At 42.4% G+C, this 20,478-nt stretch overlaps 1 protein-coding gene across 1 annotated transcript in view; it reads right to left on the reverse strand.

Annotated features, from left to right (window-relative positions):
• Nucleotides 1-20,478, reverse strand: part of LOC128057633 (ATP-binding cassette sub-family C member 4-like) — a 163,668-nt gene that overhangs the window by 95,273 nt on the left and 47,917 nt on the right. Inside the window, exons 9-13 of the mRNA XM_052650094.1 lie at nt 19,234-19,335; nt 15,327-15,416; nt 13,851-14,042; nt 4,542-4,636; nt 4,232-4,318 (exon numbers count right to left, since the gene is read on the reverse strand). Of these exons, the coding sequence (XP_052506054.1) occupies nt 4,232-4,318; nt 4,542-4,636; nt 13,851-14,042; nt 15,327-15,416; nt 19,234-19,335 (566 nt within the window). The remainder of the gene's footprint in view (nt 1-4,231; nt 4,319-4,541; nt 4,637-13,850; nt 14,043-15,326; nt 15,417-19,233; nt 19,336-20,478) is intronic.

Raw genomic sequence — 20,478 nt, forward strand, 5'->3', positions numbered from 1 at the left:
TCTTTCTGTGCCCTGGCACACTGTTCCCTAGCTTGGGGACAGAGGGACCGAATATACAGACAGACAGGGTTGGGAAAAAAGTGAAAATGAAAGTGTCAGCTGCTAAGTCATGTCTGACTCTTTGTGACCTCATGGACTGTAGCCTGCCAGGCTCCTCTGTGCATGGGGTTCTCCAGGCAAGAATACTGGAGTAGGAAGCCATTCTCTTCTCCAGGGAGGGGTGAGAAAGGGCCCCCACAAAGCCAGCGCAGCTGGAAAGGCTGGTGGGCGCAGACGGCAAAGAAGCCTGTTCTCTGGGAACCTGGCGCTGCTTCCTGAGCATGGCTGGCGGGGATCTGAGATGGGCTGGAGCCAGAGGGTGAGCTGTGTGGACAGCAGCATGGGAGTCTGGTCAGGACAGACCCGAAGATCAGATGACACAGGAGGCAGGGGCCTGGTGACGTGGGGCTGAAACATGTTAAAATCCAAGCTATACACAGGTAACACTGCATCAGTTCCCTTAAGGCCGCTAACCTTCTGTAGGTGATAGAACCCACACAATGTCTGCAACATACAGATGAAATTCACAGAACCTTAATAAACGTGGATGTATATTCACAACTGAAGGAAACTGTTAACAGCAAGTAGAGTGCGATTCATTCACTTGTAGTATAAAACAATCCCCATTACTAACACAAAATCCTCCCTGGTGAGCTGCAATTCATGGAGTCACCAAGAGTTGGACTCGACTGAGTGACTGAACAATAACCCCATTACTAAGCTTCGACATGCTCACCATCACTCATAGCATATTATTCCATCCAACTTTCTAACTAGAGAACATTCTCCCCTTGCTGCTGAGTGATTTCATAAACTGCCTTCATGCTCTCTGCTTTGTTTCCCTAGAGAATGTGGCTGTGATTAGCAAGCAACAATCTAAACAAGCTTGCTTCCATCGAGTGTACATTTCAAGTCATTAAACCCAAAATGTTTAAGAAAACTTTACAAATACTTCCTGTGTTCGAATAAGAACTTGGGAGAACTACTGTGATCAGCATACTGTTCTCAGCAATCAGAATACCTCCCTCTCCCCTCCCTGTGACACAGATGCGATGGCCAGCAGAAACTTTTCAGGAAATGATGGAGAACTTGTGCAGCCTCACATAAGATGGGGTGACAGCCATTTGTAGGTTCAGGTCAGGGTCCTGGGAAGAGGGAGCCTAAGCCACTCATGATGCCAGGAGGGTGGGGGTGGGGAATCCCTGTCACAGCACTAGCCCCAGTCACTGAACTCATGACAAGTCACAAGGCACTTCTCTAAGGGAAAATTCATCCAGTCAGGATCAAGAGAGGAAGGGAAAGGGGGGCCAGATTAGAGAACTGGAGGTCCTGCCATGTGTCAGCTCCTCTGCTACCTCGGGTTCTGAAAGATTCGATTCTACTATGCAGGTTTTTTTTTTTTTTTTTAATTGTGGTAAAATTTGTTGTTGATGTTGTTCAGTCCCTAAGTTATTGCTGACCCTTTGCCACCCCATGGACTGTAGCCCATTCGACTCCTCTGTTCCTGGAATTCTCCAAGCAAGAATACGTGAGTGGGCTGCCATTTCCTTCACCAGGGGATCTTTCCAACCCAGGAATCCAACCTGCATCTCCCGCTTGGCAGGTGGGATTCTTTATCACTGAGCTAATAGGGGAACCCTGTGGTAAAATACACCTAACATGAAATTTAGCATTTCTACCATTTTAAGCATACAGTTCAGTGGCATTAAGTACATTCACATTGTTGTGCAGCCATCACCAAAATTCATCTCCACAACTCTTTCATCATACCAGCACTAAGCATGTTTTTCATACGGGCAGGTTCCATCAAAGTTTAACAACCTCTGCTTAGTTGACGCGGAACCCCAGCTCCTCGTGTCCAGAGGTAAGAGCTCCTCACACATCGGCTGACTCTGCTGAAGTTTCTACTTTGTTATTCTGGACCTGCTGTAAATCAGTCATGTCCCCTCCAAATTCACTTGTTGACATCTTAGCCATTAGTACCTTAGAATTTCATGACAGGGACTTTAAAGAAGTAACTGTTACCCTTCATTACTCTGGGCCTAATTTAACCTGACGGGGGTGCTTAGATGAAGAGGAGACTAAGACACAAAGGCAGAGCCACAGACTTGTAAATCAATGCAGTTAGAACACACCCTCTCACCATCCACAAATATAAACTTAAAATGACTTAACCACTTAAACTTAAAACATGACACCATAAAAATTCTAGAAGAGAACACAGGTAAAATATTCTCTGACATAAATAATACCTACATTTTCTTAGGTTAGTCTCCCAAGGCAATAGAAATAAAAACAAAATAAACAAATGGGACCTAATCAAATGTACAAGCTTTTGCACAGCAAAGAAAACCAGCAGAAAACAAAAAGACAACATACGGAATGGGGGAAAATATTTCCAAATGATGCAACTGACATGGGGGGTAATCTGCAAAATATACAAACATTTCATATAATTCAATAACAAAAACAAAACAAACAACCCAATTGAAAACTTAGCAGAAGAACTAAATAGACATTTCTCCAAAGGATTTATATATATATATAGAGAGAGAGATGGCCAATAGGCATATGAAAAGATGTTCAACATTACGAATTATTAGAGAAATGCAAATCAAAACTACAGTAATGTACCACTTCATACCTGTCAGAATGGCCATCATTAAAATAACAACGGCTAGAAAGGATACAAAGAAAATAAAGCTTTCCTACACTGTTCGTGGGAATGTAAGTTGGTAGAGGCAGTGTGGAAAACAGTTTGGAGATTCCTCAGAAAATTAAAAATAGAATTACCTTATAATCTAGCAATCTCACTCCTAGGCATATATCCAGACAAAACCACAAAAAGACATATGTACCTCTATGCTCACAGAAACACTATTCACAACACCCAAGACAAGGGAACAACCTAAATGTCAACTGACAGCTGAATGGATAAAGAAAGCAAGAACGAACGCCATTTTCAGAAACATGGTTGGACCTGGAGATTATCACACTAAGTGAAGTAAGTCAGAAAAAGAAAGACAAATATCATATGATATCATTAATATGTGGAATATAAAATATTGCAAAAATGAAACTATCTACAAAACAAAACCAGATTTACATACCTAGAGAACAGACTCTGATGTATAATAAATCATTCTTAAATTCTAGACTTTACTAACTATTTTCAAACCTACAGAGTAATAAGCATAAACCAAGGGTCTTTCCAGTCAGTACTGAAAACTTTGCTTCTCATGTGCCTTAAAAAAATGATGGAGGATTAACAGATAAAGAAGCTGTGGTACATATATACAATGGAATACTACTCAGCCATAAAAAGGAATGCATTCAAGTCAGTTCCAATGAGATGGACGAACCTAGAGCCTATTATACAGAGGGAATTAAGTCAGAAAGAGAAATATAAATATTGTATACTAATACATATACATGGAATCTAAAAAGATGGTACTGATGAATTTATGTTCAGGACAGCAATGGAGAAACAGACATATCGAAAAGACCTAAGGACACGGGGGTGAGGGAAGGAGGGAGAGGGTGAGATGTATGGAGAGAGTAGCATGGAAACTGAGATTACCAAAGGTAAAATAGATGGCCAATGGGAATTTGTTTTATGACTCAAGGAACTCAAACAGGGGCTCGGTGACGAAGGGAAAATAGTGTGGGAGGGAGGTTTGGGAGGGAGGGGACATGGATGTAACTATGGCTGATTCTTGTTGATGTATGACAGAAAACCACAAAATACTGTAAAGCAATTATCTTTCAATTAAAAATATAAATAAATAAAAGAAAAAAAATGATGGTGGAAAAGAACTGCCAGCCAAGTACCAAGTTACCAAGTCCTGTTCTCTGACTTAAAAATTGTATGTCATCTTTCTTATTCCTGGGGTCTGGATCCATCAACTGCAATTAGCAGGGGGAATCTGCCATTTATCCCTCACTCCCTGAAGCACAGACCCCACTGGTCTCCACACACTGGAACACCTTCTGTATTATCCTTTCTTGACCTCATCATGATGCACGATTTCTCTACGATGGATTTTCTGTGGAGGGAAGGGAGGGAAGGGAGGGGCATGAGGGCAGAGTGAGCTGAGTCTCCTGAAGCACAAAGGCTTTCCTGAGCTCTCTTCCCTGATCTCTATAGGGTTCCTGGAAAGCAGAGATGATAGAAACACAGGAGCAAACTCACTCTTCGAACAAGTGCCTGCTGACTTCTACATCCACTGCACTGAATGGATCATCCAGGAGGTAGATGTCTGCATCCTGATACACGGCTCTAGAAAACGTAGAGAGATGTCAGGAGAGGACACTTCACAGTCCCTGGGTCTCATCTCTGAATCATGATGGTGTCCAACAACTCCAGGTTCATTCCAGGAGTCCATGGAAAGAACCAGGACCCTGCTTCATACAGGCCCACCCAATGAGCCCGGTCTGTGTGCTCATGACCACTAGGAGCTGTGGAGGGGGTGGGGGAGGATGGCAACTGAAACCCCATTTACCTGGCGAGGCTGACCCGGGCTTTCTGTCCTTCACTCAGCGGGGTTCCTCTGTCTCCTATCACAGTTTGATCTCCATCCTCCAGAAGCTGTAAATCCTATGTAGAGATAGAAAAGGGAAAGAGAATAAATTTTAAATGTGTCCTCCTCCTCTCATAGCTCAGTTGGTTAAGAATCTGCCTGCAATTGGGAGACCCCCGTTTGATCCCTGGGTTGAGAAGATCCCCTGGAGAAGGGATAGGCTACCCACTCCAGTATTTTGGGGCTTCCCTTGTGGCTCAGCTGGTAAAGAATCCACCTGCAATGCAAGAGACCCCAGTTCGATTCCTGGGTTGAGAAGATCCCCCTGGAGAAGGGAAAGGCTACCCACTCCAGTATTCTGGCCTGGAGAATTCCATGGACTATATAGTCTATGGAGTCGCAAAGAGTCAGACATGAATGAGCAACTTTCACTTTCCTCTCATCCTTTTTTATTTTATTTTATTTTTTTAGCCAAACCATGTAGCTTGTGAGATCTTAGTTCTCTGACTAGGGAATGAACCCACAATCTCAGCCATGAAAGCATGGAGCCCTAACCACTGAACCAACAGGGAATTCCCATCCTCCTAATCCTTTAGGACCAGCTCTTCATACAAGTATTTGATGAAGGGCAATGGGAATGTTTCATAGTGACTAAATATAGCCTTGAACAACAACAACAACAAAAACCCTCTTTGGTTTCTCATTTGTTTTCATTCTATAGTTTTTCACCGCATTTATGCATTTGACTATTTTCACACTTATTTATTGAAGATCGACCTTTACACCAGGCATTATTCAGGGCATGATGAATTCAGTCAGAAAGAAACAAAGTTCTAGAGTTTCTTTCCATAGTGGGAGATGGATGATATAAGAAATTAACCTGAGTGTAAATACTGAGGACAGAAAGGAAAAACAAGCTGGCTAAGGGGGATGGAGAGTAAAGGAGGGAAGCGAGTCCAAACTGGGGTGTGAGGGCTCTGCTCAGAGAGGGTGTGAGCAGATCTGGGGAGAAAGAGGGACTCAGGCAGACCTGGAGAGGCTGCTGCACACAGAGGGATGGGCGAGTGCAGGGGACATGGGGGAGATGCCCAAGGCATTCAGGACAAGGAGGAAGGAGAGCAGAGTAAGAATGAGGGGAGTGAGGGCAGAGAGAGCAGGAGGAGCCTGGGGGCACTCCTAGTAACAGGGGAAGGGGGAGAAGGGAGGACTGACCTGGTCTGAGGTGTTTTAAAGAATCACTTCTATGCTTTGTGGAAAACAGGCAGTAAGGGGGAATGGGTGAGGGTGACTACAAGTGAGGAGGCAACTGGAATAATCCAGGGGATAGATGATGGTGGTCAGGACCAGAGTGGGAGCAGCAGGAATGGAGCCACAGGGCCACACTCCAGACACACTTGGAAGGTGGAGTCTGTAAGACCTGCTGATGGGATGGCAGTGGGCTGTAAGAGAAGAGGAGGACTGTGGTGTCTGAGACATAAGGAAGGGGGAGGACAGGGTCTCCATTTACTGAGTTGGGGAAGATGGTAGATGTCGGTTTAGGAGACTTCACTTGTGGACAAGATGAGATGATATCATGGTGATATCACGGTGCAGCTGGACATGCAAGTGTGAAGGTCTGTGCTAGAGACACAGGTATGAGAGCTAGTGGCCAGGGTGGTGAAGGCACAGGACTAGTTTCATTGGGGAATGAGTGTGTCTTAAATTTCCAATTTTGCTGAACATGATGTCAGCTTCCCACTTCCACTGAAGGAATAAGACCTGACTGGAGTCTTCACAGTGATACTTAAGACCAGTCATAGAGTGACAGACAAGAACTATACAAGAAAAGGGAGCAAAAAAAAAAAAAGCAGGCTGGGCAGGAAAAATTAAAGGGAAGCAGTGTACTCAAGGAACACGCGGCAGATCAGCTAAACCAAATAGATGCTTGCCCGTGGAAGCAGAAAACACTCAAAGCTAAGAAAGATGTGAAGCTTTGATTTGAGAATATGGGAATCTATCATAACTTTTATCTGAATACTATTTAAGAAATAAATAGACAAATCTGTTTATTTTCCCGAGAGTACCTAGGGAAATAAAAAAAGATGACAAGAACATCCCCAAAACCACAAAATAACAATAAAGTTTAAGTTACACAGTTATTATATTAGAAATTTTAGGCTGCCTGTAATTATCACTGGACAGATCCTGGCATAGACAAGCAGCACTCATTTCTTTGTCTCTACTTTAGCAAATTTGGGGAGGAAGCAAGTGGCACACTGGGGTCTCCATGATAAACAAGTTCCTGGATCTCCTAAGTCTCACTTTCCTGTTCTACAGAATGTGCTGCAGAAACAAGAGTCACTAACCTCAAGGATGCTGGTAGAATCTAAAGTGTAGGAAAACCCTCCATAAATGGAAAAAGGACAGGAATTGATAGCTTGCTATTGGTGACTGATCACACTCCTAGTAAATAGAGAAACTGAGACTCAATCCCTGAGCCTGCTGACTCCTGGACCTTGGAGTTATCTCATCAGCCTGAATTTATATTCCCAGTGTGATTACTTCATATCTCCCTATTTTATTACAGAAAAGTTTTCAGCTCAATAATCTTAAAGGTTTACTTCAATTAGATCTAGTTGAATACATCTACTTATTAACATATGTCATACAAAAAAGTTTGCTTTTTTAAACTATTTTTTTCCTCCAAGATTAGGCAGATGTGAGCACAGGGAGAACTGTAAGGAGAAATCTTTATAATATTTATGTGCATTTAAGTATCAATGGATGAAGAGAAAAAGGCTGTGTTAGTAACAGTTGCTACCATTAACTGAAACCCTGACTTGTTTGCATTGCACAGGCGTGGCCTATAGCCTTTAGGGTTATCCCACCCCTCCACCATGTAGTAAGAGAAGAAACTGAGACAAACATCTGGAGTTACTATCTGGGACTATTTTTCTCTAAAGGTCAAACCTTTTCTACTACACGTTCAGTCTCTGTATCTTCAGGCAAAGATAACTCTAATGCCGCTGCTGCGGCTTAGTCGCTTCTGTGTCTGACTCTGTGCGATCACATGGACTGTGACCTTCCAGGCCCCTCTGTCCATGGAATTCTTCGGGCAAGAGTCCTAGAGTAGGTTGCCATGCCCTCCTTCAGGGGATCTTCCCGACCCAGGGATCCTGCATTGCAAGCAGATTACCACTGAGCCACCAAGGAAGCCCAAAATAACTCTAGACACCTCTACTAGCTGTGACCATCTTATGTTCATTCACCGACACATTGATTCCAAAAGGAAATAAGTAGAGGCTCTCATAACTCATTAAATGGTTCCCAAGTGCTGCAAAGACCTTGCTAACCCCTTGCTAATTGCTAATCAGTCATAGAGGACATTTCAGAGCATCAACAAAACCTCTTGGAAAACCGCTGAACCAGTGTCCTCATTTTGCTGTGGAAACCTCAGGCAGGTAATAGGACGTGTTCAAAGTGACAGCGGGCAAGTGACACAGCTGGATCCAGTACTCCCCTCTCGCTACTCCTCTGCCCTAGGCCACCTTCCTGCCAAGGAGAGAAAGGGCACCAGGGGCCCCAACTCTCTGTCTTGACCAGGCAAACAGGAGAGCAGTCCATCTTTGTAAACATTTGTCTCATCACATACAGAAGAATCGCTGTGCCGCCCAGTCTGCAGGGCCCCTTCTCACAGAATCTGCTGCATGGATGGTCCAGGGTGAGGGAAGCCTCAGAACACTGTCCACGTTACTGGTCCAGTCACGCCATGTGGCTGCAGCAGAGCATCGCCCCCCAGGGAGAACGGTGGCCCCTGAGGAAAACGCTGAATGGTAGCCACTGTCCCACAGCTGCTCTTCTCCAGAGATGCTCAAATGTGGGAGAGAAAGACAGGGCTGAGCTTCACCAGAAAGGCAAGGTCATGAGAGAAACACACACCTGGCCTGGGTCTTTGGAGTCTGATGTGGGCATCAGGAGCTGGACATGATTAAGGTAAAGAGGAAATGCCTGAGATCTGTTTATTCCGCATCCCACCTTCCACCTTCATCCATCACCTGCTTTTTGAAAAGTTCTTTCTTTTAAACTTCCTCAAGCCAGCACAGCACCGAGGACAAGCATGGAGTCTAGAGTCGTGAAGAGGCAGATCAGAACTTGAGCTCCAGATGTTAAGGACAGCTGTTTCATCCCCCAAGCTTCAGCTTTACCAACAAAATTGAGGAATTTGACATCGAGGACACTCATAAAGAATAACTTACAAACCTTCTTATGTGTGTATACACACACGTGTGAGAGAGAGAAAATGATTTGCATCTAGACTCTGAATGGGAGTTGCTGTTCTCACTGTTTACATTTGCTTCCCCCTTTTCTTACACAGTATTTGCAGTGTAGCGTTAGTCGCTCAGCTGTGTCCAACTCTTTCAACTCCTATGGACTATAGCATGCCAGGCTCCTCTGTCCATGGAATTCTCCAGGCAAAAATACTGGAGTGGGTTCTACTTCCTTCTCCAGGGATCTTTTGGACCCAGGGATTGAACCCAGGTCTCCCACATTGCAGGCAGATCCTTTATCATCTAAGCCACCAGGGAAGTCCATATAATTGCTCTTAAATTGTTTTTAAATTTTTGGTTGCGCCTTGTGGCATGTAGGATCTTAGCTTTTGACCAAAGATCGAACTTATGCCTCCTGCATTGGCAGCATGGAGTTTTAACCACTGGATCACCACATTAAAAACACCATTTAATAAAAATCCAGCTCATTCCTGCTACCTTGATACTGTAATCAGGAAGGGTTAATTTTGAACTCATACTAGATTTGCTTCTGTGACTTTAATCCTTATCTTACTGCTTTTGTTACTGTAGGCATGTGCAATGGCCTCCCTCAAGGAGATAACCTGACGCTGCCCACCTGTGAAGGTTTATAAGGAAGTGAAACTAACATCTCCCAGCATGAGGCTTGCTGCTTTATAAGATATTCACATGAATTAAATGATCTTTTTACTTTGTTTCCTCATGTCCAACCATCTCTGATTCACAGAAGAATGTGACATCCTGCCCCTGATGAGATGGCTATTTTGAGGTGCTAACCTGCCATCTCAGCTATTTGTAAGGCCTCTTCAGAGAATCATTTTGCCTTTTTGCATTTATTTTTCTTGGGATGGTCTTGATCACTGCCTCCTGTACAATGTCATGAACCTTTGTCCATAGTTCTTCAGGCGCTCTATCAGATCTAATCCCTTGAATCTATTTCTCACTTCCACTGTATAATCATAAGGATTTTAATTTAGGTCATACCTGAATGGTCTAGTTGTTTTCCCTACTTTCTTCAATTTAAGTCTGAATTTGGCAATAAGGAGTTCATGATCTGAGCCACAGTCAGCTCCCAGTCTAGTTTTTGCTGACTATATAGAGCTTCTCCATCTTTGGCTGCAAAGAATATAATGAATCTGATTTCGGTGTTGACCATCTGGTGATGTCCATGTGTAGAGTCTTCTTTGTGTTGTTGGAAGAGGGTGTTTGCTATGACCAGTGCGTTCTCTTGGCAAAACTTTATTAGCCTTTGCCCTGCTTCATTCTGTATTCCAAGACCAAATTTGCTTGTTATTCCAGGTGTCTCTTGACTTCCTACTTTTGCATTCCAGTCCCCTATAATGAAAAGGACGTCTTTTTGGATGTTAGTTCTAGAAGATCTTGTAGGTCTTCACAGAACCATTCAACTTCAGTTTCTTCAGCGTTACTGGTCAGGACATAGACTTGGATTACCATGATATTGAATGGTTTGCCTTGGAAACGAACAGGGATCATTCTGTCGTTTTTGAGATTGCATCCAAGTACCGCATTTTGGACTCTTTTGTTGACTATGATGGCTACTCCATTTCTTCTAAGGGATTCCTGCCTACAATAGTAGATATAATGGTCATCTGAGTTAAATTCGCCCGTTTCAGTCTATTTTAGTTCACTGATTCCTAGAACATCAGTGTTCACCTTTATTGTCTCCTGTTTGACCCCTTCCAATTTGTCTTGATTCATGGACCTAATACTCCAGGTTCCTTTGCAATATGGTTCTCTGCAGCACTGCACTTTACTTCCATCACCAGTCACTTTCACAACTGGATGTTGTTTTTGCTTTGACTCTGTCTCTTCATTCTTTCTGGAGTTATTTCTCCACTGATCTCCAGTAGCATACTGGGCACCTACTGACCTGGGGAGTTCATCTTTCAGTGTCCTATCCTTTTGCCTCTTCATACTGTTCATGAGGTTCTCAGGGTAAGAATACTGAAGTGGCTTGCCATTCCCATCTCCAGTGGACCATGTTTTGTCAAAGAGTCAGACACAACTGAGCAACTGAACTGATACTGATACTGAACCTGCCATCTTCTCTGTCAGGGGCTTCCTGAATAAAGCCCCTTCCTTGTCTCAACACCTCATCTCAGACTTATTGGCCTACGGTGCAGTGAGCAGAGTGAGCTTGGACTCAGTTCAGTTCAGTCACTCAGTCGTGTCCAACTCTTTGAGACCCTATGGACTACAGCATGCCAGGCTTCACTATCCATCTCCAATTCTCAGAGCTTGCTCAAACTCATGTCCATCAAGTCATTGATGCCATCCAACCATCTCATCTTCAATTGTTTCCTTCTCCTCTTGCCTTCAATCTTTCCCAGTATCAGGGTCTTTTCCAATAAGTCAGCTCTTTGCATCAGATGGCCACAGTATTCAGCTTCAGCATCAGTCCTTCCAATGAATATTCAGGACTGCTTTCCTTTAGGACTGGTTGTATCTCCTTGCAGTCCAAGAAACTCTCAAGAGTCTTCTCCAACACCACAGTTCAAAAGCATCAATTCCTTGGCACTGAGCTTTCTTCATGGTCCAACTCTCATATCCATGCATATCTACTGGTAAAACCATAGCCTTTACTAGATGGACCTTTGTCAGCAAAGTAATGTCTCTGCTTTTTAATACACTGTCTAGGTTGGTCATAGCTTTTCTTCCAAGGAGCAAGCATTTTTAATTTCATGGCTTCATCACCATCTTCAGTGATTTCTGAGCGCAAGAAAATAAAATCTGTCACTGTTTCCATTTTTTCCCCATCTATTTGCCATTAAGTGTTGGGATTGGATGCCATGACCTTAGTTTTTTGAATGTTGAGTTTTAAGCCAGCCTTTCACTCTCCTCTTTCACCTTCATCAGGAGGCTCTTCAGTTCCTCTTCACTTTCTGCTATAAGGGTAGTATCATCCACATATCTGAGGTTATTGATATTTCTCCCAGGAATCTTGATTCCAGCTTGTGCTTCATGATATTGTTACTGAGTATGAAGAGTATGAAAAGAGTATGAAAAGAGTATGAAAAGATATTGTTACACAGTATGAAAAGAGTGGACTCAGTAACAATATCACTTCCACAAAAGAAGACCTCTCATTAACAACAACCCAGGAAGTGGCAACCCACTCCAGTATTCTTGCCTGGAGAATCTTGTGGACAGAGGAGCCTGGTGGACTGCTGTCCATGGGGTCACACAGAGTTGGACACAACTGAAGCAATTTAGCATGCATGCATGCATTGGAGAAGAAATGGCAACCCATTCCAGTATTCTTGCCTGGAGAATCCCAGGGATGGAGGAGCCTGGTTGGCTGCCTTCTATGGGGTCGCACAGAGTCAGACATGACTAAAGTGACTTAGCAGCAGCAGCAGCAGGGGAAAGAAACAAGAGCATTAAACAAGCAATTCTGTTTTGTTCACATCAGCACAAAATGCTACTCATCTGATACAATCTATGATTCTATGATATTAAGTCCTTGTTCAAGCAAAATTACTATTGTTTCACAAAGCAAGTTTGGAGCCTTCAACACCACACCTTTGAAAGACCGCCCCAATCTTTTCCTCACAGTACAAAAGAACACACTGCACTGAACAGGCCTGGGGAGGAGGAGCCCTTTAATGCTATTATTTAGATTTTCATAACCCAAGAGAGTAACACAGTATTTATCAGTATTTACATTTTTCTTTTTTTTTTTTTTGCCAGATTATACTGTTTATCAGGTAATTTCATTTTCACCATTCATTCACTGATTTCATCTAAATTTCAGAGTTTCACCTTGCCATTTTCTGTGGATCGCAGTCTTTTCTGAAAACAATCTCTCCCCCAGTGAAACAATGCAGTATTAAGAAGAAATGTTAAAGCATTCTATTTTCTTTAAATAAAAATACCAGTCATAACCAAGTGCAGAGAAAAACCTAGAGAGTGAAAGGGACCGAGGAGGCACCAACCAAGTGCAGAGGGCAGACCTCATGTGGAGTCGGATTCAAACCAATGGTAAAGGAGGCTCCTCAGTGAGATGATTAGCAACATGTAAACTAGAAGGTTGATAATATTGAGAAATTTGGGTTATTTTTCAGATGAAATAATATGTTTTTCCAAAGGCCCTCCTATCTCTTAGAGAAAAACTAGTAAAATATTTGTGTGTTAGTTGCTCAGTGGTGTCTGACTCTTTGCAACCCAATGGTCTGTAGCCCACCAGGCAAGAATATTGGAGTGGATAATTATGCCCTTCTCCAGGAGATCTTTCAAGCCCAGGAATCGAACCCACATCTCCTGAACTGCAGGCAGGGTCTTTACTGTCTGAGCCACCAGGGAAGCTTTGAAAGTGAAAGTGAAAGTCACTCTATTGTGTTCAATTCTTTGCGACCCCATGGACTACAGAGTCCATGGAATTCTCCAGGCTAGAATACTGTAGTGGGTAGCCATTTCCATCTCCAGCAGATCTTCCCAATCCAGGGATCAAACCCAGGTCTCCCACATTGCAGGCAGACTCTTCACCAGCTGAGCTGAAACCTTTAGAGATGAATTAATATGAGGTCTAGGATCTGCTCCAGAATAACTCTGGAGGGTGGGGGCAGTGGCGGTGGGGCTGGCAGAGGGCAGGGGTGGAGACGCAGCAAGACTGGCCACCAGCTGCTCCTGCTTGAAGCTGGGGAGTGGGCACATGAGGGTTCATTACACTGTACACTCTAATTTTAGAAATGTTTGTAATTGTCCACTACGAAAATAAGTTAAAAGTGAATTAAACTTCAGAAAGTGAAACAACTCCCTCCTCAACAAGGCATTCTGTGAGTGTCCTTATGACATCAAGATTGAAGGAGTAGCATATACGCCTGCATACTTACTCAGAAGACCGGTGTAAATACTAAACAACACTGAACGATCTTTCAAACTTAAAAAAAAAAAAAAAAAGAACTTTGAACAAACTTTATTGATAGTTTAAGCCAAGTCGGCCATTTGAAATTCTAGTACATGCTACTCAAAAGTCCTTACTCACCTCTCCCAAAGCACAAGCCTTTATTACTTCTTCATATCGGTCTTTTTCATATTTCTTTCCAAATAAAATATTACTCCTCACAGTTCCTGAGAACACCCAGGGCTGCTGAGAAACATATGCGATCCTCCCATGCACACTGACCTGTCCCTGGCTCGGGGGCAGCTCCCCCAGTACAGCACGTAACAGTGATGACTGAAACAGACAGAAACACACACGCATGAACAGGGAGCACTCAGAATGAAACATATCCCATAGCACAGCTGACCCCAGGCTGGTGCTTAATACACAACAGAACCCTTGCATTTAGAACAGGATAAAGTACAGCCCTGGAAGTCTGGACAAAAACAAATGAAAACAACACTATCGGTCAATGCAAATGAATGGTTGATAAGGAATATTAATAAAATACTATAACAATCTCCTCTGCCCAAGAGGAGCCCCCAAATGAAGCACTGCTGCTGCTGCTAAGTCACTTCAGCCGTGTCCCACTCTGTGCAACCCCATGGATGGCATCCCACCAGGCTCCTCCGTCCCTGGGATTCTACACTCAGCTAAACTATGAATGTTTAACATCCTTCACTAGCAGAGCAGCCCAGCAGGATGTATATTTCATGTATCTGATGTTTAGTGCAGTTGTTCCTGCATCCAGGTATCCTTCACTTGACAAACACTTATCTTAAAAAGCTGTGTGTTAACAATATATCCAAAGATGACTACTTAAAAGAATTCTGAAATGAGTTGTGTCTAAAAAACAAAAGTCTATCATAGAGGAAATTATCACCCTCTCGTGTACACATCCACATTTAGGTTTCTGTATTTTGTTGTTTCACAACACAGGACACTAAGTGCAAGTGCACATCTTTCAAATCTCTTGTGACACACAGAAGTGACGTGTCTGTGTCTACACCATCAGAGCGCTCACCACACTGGGCTGAGATCAACTGCCTGTGTATCTGTCTCGCCCTGGAACCTGGTTGCCTCTGGACGGTAGAGACGTTGGGGTCTGGCTCACATCTGTGTCTTTAGCTCCAGCACGTGGCTGAACATTCACTACACGTGCACTGAAAAGATCACATCAAGTCCCATGAGGAAATGCTCAGAGCTTCCCAGAAGAGCCTTCACCACCTGCAGACTTCCTGGAGGGGCCACTGTGATGAAAAGAAGTGCCCACTGTCTCCATCCAACCCGAACAGCTGTCACATCAATAATTTCATTCACTGAGACATCCAAATTCCTGACAAAGGTTCCCAACTGTGCAATGTGAAGCACCAAGAAGGAAAACACAGTGTGTGCTTATCTAGATTTATTTGGCCATGAAACCTTCTTGCAAAACTAATATTCCATGGAACAGTTTGAGAAACACTATTCTAGGTACACCCAATTCAAATTGTGTCACACACAGCTCTGGGCTCGACTCTGAAAATTTAATAAGGGCAGTGGTGTTGCATCAAGCTGACAAAAGGCATCACAACTTACCTTTCCTGCACCCACAGGACCAACCACTGCTAAGAGTTCACCGGGTCTGGCAATAAGGAAAAGGTCTTGTAGGGTTGGGGTTCCTGATTTCTGCAAATTAAAGTTTATAAAAATGTGCTCATTTCAATAAAGTAACATACATTACTTCAGAAGGTAGAGAAAATTATGTAATAGTCATTGATATGCTAATGTAATCCACATTTTTCCCCTGCTTATTTTAAGATAGTAAGTCCTGGAGGCCTTTTCATCCAATCATACATATCTCTTTGGGGGTTAACAAGGCTCATTCTTTTACCAGATTTCCATAAGGACATAGCTCTAGACACCCACAGAATTTTAGTCGTAGAAACGACAAGGCACCTGCCTGAAACGCAAACTGAATAATGCACATAAGCTTATTCATATAATGCACTTAATAGAATATCCAGCTTGGGAAGCTTTTAATCATTTATGTTTTCATCATGACCCTTGGTTTTAACGGTCTCATTACTCTCCACAGTTCAATTCAGTTCAGTCACTCAGTCATGTCCAACTCTTTGCGACCCCATGGACTGCAGCATGCCAGGCTTCCCTGTCTATCACCAACTCCCAGAGCACACTCAAACTCATGTTCGTGGAGTTGGTGACGCCATCCAACCAGCTCATCCTTTGTCATCCCCTTCTCCTTCTGTCTTCAAAAATGAGTCAGTTCTTCACATCAGGTGGCCAAAGTGTTGGAGCTTAAGCTTCAGCATCAGTCCTTTCAATGAATGTTCAGGACTGATTTTCTATAAGATTGACAGGTTTGATCTCTTTGTTGTCCAAGGGACTCTCAAGAGTCTTGTCCAGCAGCCCAGTCCAAAAGCATCAATCAATTCCCACAAGGTAGCAGCATAAGTTCCTGGCACACCTGGCCTTTAATTAAATAACTTGAAATCTCCACTAATCTTTCCACTTTAATTTGATAAAGAATAAACCTCAGTAGTGCTCAGCAAGCAAAGGGGTACTTTATATAATAGTCACTCTTGGCAAATTAAGTGTTATTAATAATGGTCCAAGCTCTAATTTTTAACAAGAGCTATAATTTAATACCAACAACAACAACACCACAACAAAAAATGGGGAATAAATTAATTATGACATGAGGAATCAAAGTGATAAAGCCTCAATTTTTTATGTATTTATATACATTACCTGTCTTGGCTGAACAGAGGATAATAAAGTACTTCTACTGAAGAAAAACAGGCAGCTTACTTACTGTCTGAGCCACTAGGGAAGCCCAAAAGGAACAAAATAACAACAAAAACCATGGAGATACATGCGCTAGTACCCCCGCCCAATGCAATGGAGGACAAAGTATTCATTGTGCCAATAACAAGTCACATTCTTGAGACTTACAGGTTCATGTATGTCTTTACATATCATAAGTGTTAAGAAAATTGTCAATAGCTGCCAATGCTTAAAAAAAAAAAGAGAAAAAAGAATGGTGACACTTGACTCTAAAGTGCCCCAAAGACTAAAAATATGACTCTGAATTTAAAAGTCTGAATATTCCTCAAAATGAAAAATTTCTACAGAAAGAAATGAACTAATTATAAAGCATTCACATGCTAAAGAATGACAATTATTTTGCATAGTCAAAAACACTAGCCCCAGATTAAAAAAAAAAAAAAAACTATAAATCTACCAATAAGAAGCTAGATGTTAAAACATAAAAAATATTTTTTAACCTTCTCCACTTCTTTATTCTTTTCTGACACTTAGGGTTCCTATTTTATTACTCATCACTCAGTTATGACTAAAAAACAATGAGTCACGTACCAACATCAGCTCCCTGTCACCACCCCTCACAGTTTCCCAGGGTCAGACACTGAGTTCCCTCCCTGCTCAGGCTTCAGGATCGGGCACTACTCAGCCGAGACCAGTACAGGGCAGCACTCAGCAGCGCAGATGTGCTGGGTCCAGTCAACTCCTGGTTATCCAGACTCAGAGGATGCTGACTCAACAGGGATCATCAGCGGAGCCCCAACTCTGTACCAGACATAGTTGAAAACCCCATGAATAAATGGAGGCTCCCATAGGACCATTTATTTTACAGCTTCAAGATTGAGACCAAGTTCCATCATTTCATGAATGAGACCTGGGTCCCTGAGACCTGCCCCCACCTGCCCACCTGGCTCTCTAGTGGAGCAGGTTACAGAGAGTTCATGTCTATCTCCTGCCTCCCAACCCAGCAGGGGCTTCATTCAGATTCAGCTTCTCTTTAAAACCCCAATGTCTGTGTCCCCCGTCAAAGGGATCTCTCACCCATAATCTAACCTGACAGCCATTTTTACTAATGACCATAGCAAGGGGCACAGTCCTTCCATGGGCAAGGCCAGGACAACATAATAGGCTGTTCTGTTTTACAAGGCAAGTTGCACAAAAGTCTGAGAACATGTTATTAAGTTCTTGAAAGAAAAACAAAATAGCTCATTTTAAAATGCTGCATAATTTGGTACAAAAGAAATTTGGTAATGGGTCATTAAAAAATATATGTTAGCATTCACAGGGAGTGGTATTTATTGGAATAAATAATGGGATTTTTAGTATTTTTAGTACTAATGGAATTTTAGTGCTTTCCATAAATGCTTCAAGAGTACTGTGATGAGAAATACTAAACAGGAGGTAAATCTACCGGAATAAGGTATGAGACACTCTCAGGATAGGTCAGGCACCTTCTGTGTGTTTACATGTGCAACTGGTGCAGGGCTGTGGTTTTATATATTCGGGAACATATTATCCTACTGTGCTATTGATGGAGATGGCAGGCACTTAATCAGAAGTTGGTGAACACCATGCAGGTGGCAAAACAGAGTCACAGGCATGAAAGACAGGAGGGGTCTACAGAATCTAGACACTTGCCCTATGGTCCCCACTCTGACAGCAGCCAGGCTTCTGAGCTCTGCTCTGGAGAGTGGACCCTCTGGTAGAGACATCTCCATCCTGAGTCCTCCCGGCTCTCAGGTGGGAACAGTTTCCTGCCTTTGCTAATTTCTGGGTTCTCACCCACCACCATTTTGCTGTTTCTGCTTTTGCCCACTCTTGTCATTATGCAACTAATTCCCTGCATGGAACTCCCTCTCCCATGGTGGGGTTCTTTTTTCCTGACTAATCCACACTGATACAGGAGGATGTGCACAGAGGACCAGGGAACCACAGAGACAGGAATATTTCAGTCATTGATAAAGGAGGAAGCATTGCATGTGCAATTTTGAAAGTGGACCTTTGTTTTTTTCTGTTTGTCAGAAAGTCATAAATAAACCAAGTGTTGGAAAATCACCAGTTCTCCTTGTCAGTTTCCACACAGTGCAGCCCTTCAACTAGGAGTCACTGGTGCTCACTACACCCACCTGCTGCTTCCTTCCTGCCCCTGGCTGCTACCAAAGTAGCCAGAACCATCCAGAAGCTTAGGATGGGGTAGCCCCCACTTTACCCCACAGCAAAGATCCAGATCATGGCCTCACTGCATGTACAATAAAGTGATGTGATAATCAAGGCAAAAAATGTACACTGATTCCCCAAAGCCTCTTTAACAACTGTCTGTGTATTCATTAGTTAAACCATTCACACTGCAGCATTTTGACCATCCAATCCTGTAAATTCTAACATTATAAACACATGTACTTTAAATTCAAAATGTGCTAATACTTTGAAAGCTCTCTTGAAAATGAAATAAAGAGCAACATGTCAAACTTCTTAAGCTGATTTTTACACTTAATCTCCATTAGCTGCAAACCTTATTTCTGATTTTGAGAACTTTTATAACATACCCTTAATATATGAGCAAGTCACCTTTTACACCATGTGGAAAACCTCATCATTCTCCCATAAACCTATGTTCAGTTGTCAATTAGTAGTCATGATCTTGGGTTGGAGGACTTGTTACCTTATCCCAAAAAGCAGTGAAATTGTTCATGTCCACTATCGTTTCACCATCTGATGCCAGCTGAGGGTTGAGCTGTGGTATCTCATCCAGTAATAGGAAGTTCTACAGAAAAAGGAGAAACACAGATTGCTAAACTGCAAGAACAAGGTACAAACAAAAATAGTTGCTTTTCTGGAATTTATAATAAAATATTTTATACAGCCTACATATCATTTTGTCAGCTGTATGCAAACTAGTTTTGTTTCATATCAGAACATACTAAATAATATATATTATATAGAATAATATATATTATATGGTATATATAATCATATAATATAGTATACATAGTGTTTTATATATATATGTATGTGTATATATAAGCATATTTATATATAAAGCACATATAAGAATATTTTATGTACAAACACTGTTATTTAATTGCTCAGTCAAGTATGACTCTTTTAAGACCTGCATGGGATTTTCTGGGCAAGAATACTGGAATCGGTTGCCATTTCCTTCTCTGGGGAATCTTCCCAACCCAGGGATCAAACCTGCATCTCTTATATCTCCTGCATTGGCAAGAGGATTCTTTACTACTGTGCCACCTGGGAAGCCATATAAACATAAGTTTATTTACCACTAGCACCACCTGGGAAGCCCTATATATAAACATACAGATATATATATATATACATATAAAATAAATAGTTCCTGGCCATGAACAAATAGTGACTTTCTCAACCAGTATACTGGTTCCTCCTTAAAGGGAAAACATGACTCCAAACTTCAACGCATTTAGAACCTGGATATTTTTATTGTTTACCTTTTGAATTACTAACAACAAACAGGAGAATTGGTAGGAAACAATTCCACAAATATTTACTGAATCCCACCAGGTGCCAAACAGCATGTGACACTGCAAGGAACACAGCGAGGAAAGCCATGCCCAGGCCTTCAGGCATCAAGGGGCACAGGACAGGCTGGGACAACAAGACCAATGGCAGAGATGCCAAACGAAAACCCTGGTGATGCCTGTTTTGCATCATGACCTTTCCCTGGGCATTTAAACACACTCTGCCTTTCTCCTAATGTTTTAAGTCAGTATCACTGTTTTCCATTACTTATCACTTAAGTTGTTATTCTAAAAATGAAGTGCTCTTCAATTTCTCTTAAAAATATTTTACAAGCATCTTTCCACAATCACGGTCTTTCTTCTTGGACACTGCCCTCTCTCCTACAACAGGAATGACTGTAGCTCCCACT

The sequence above is a fragment of the Budorcas taxicolor genome, chromosome 12 (assembly GCF_023091745.1).
Source record: "Budorcas taxicolor isolate Tak-1 chromosome 12, Takin1.1, whole genome shotgun sequence".
In the NCBI taxonomy this organism is placed as follows: Eukaryota; Metazoa; Chordata; class Mammalia; order Artiodactyla; family Bovidae; genus Budorcas; species Budorcas taxicolor.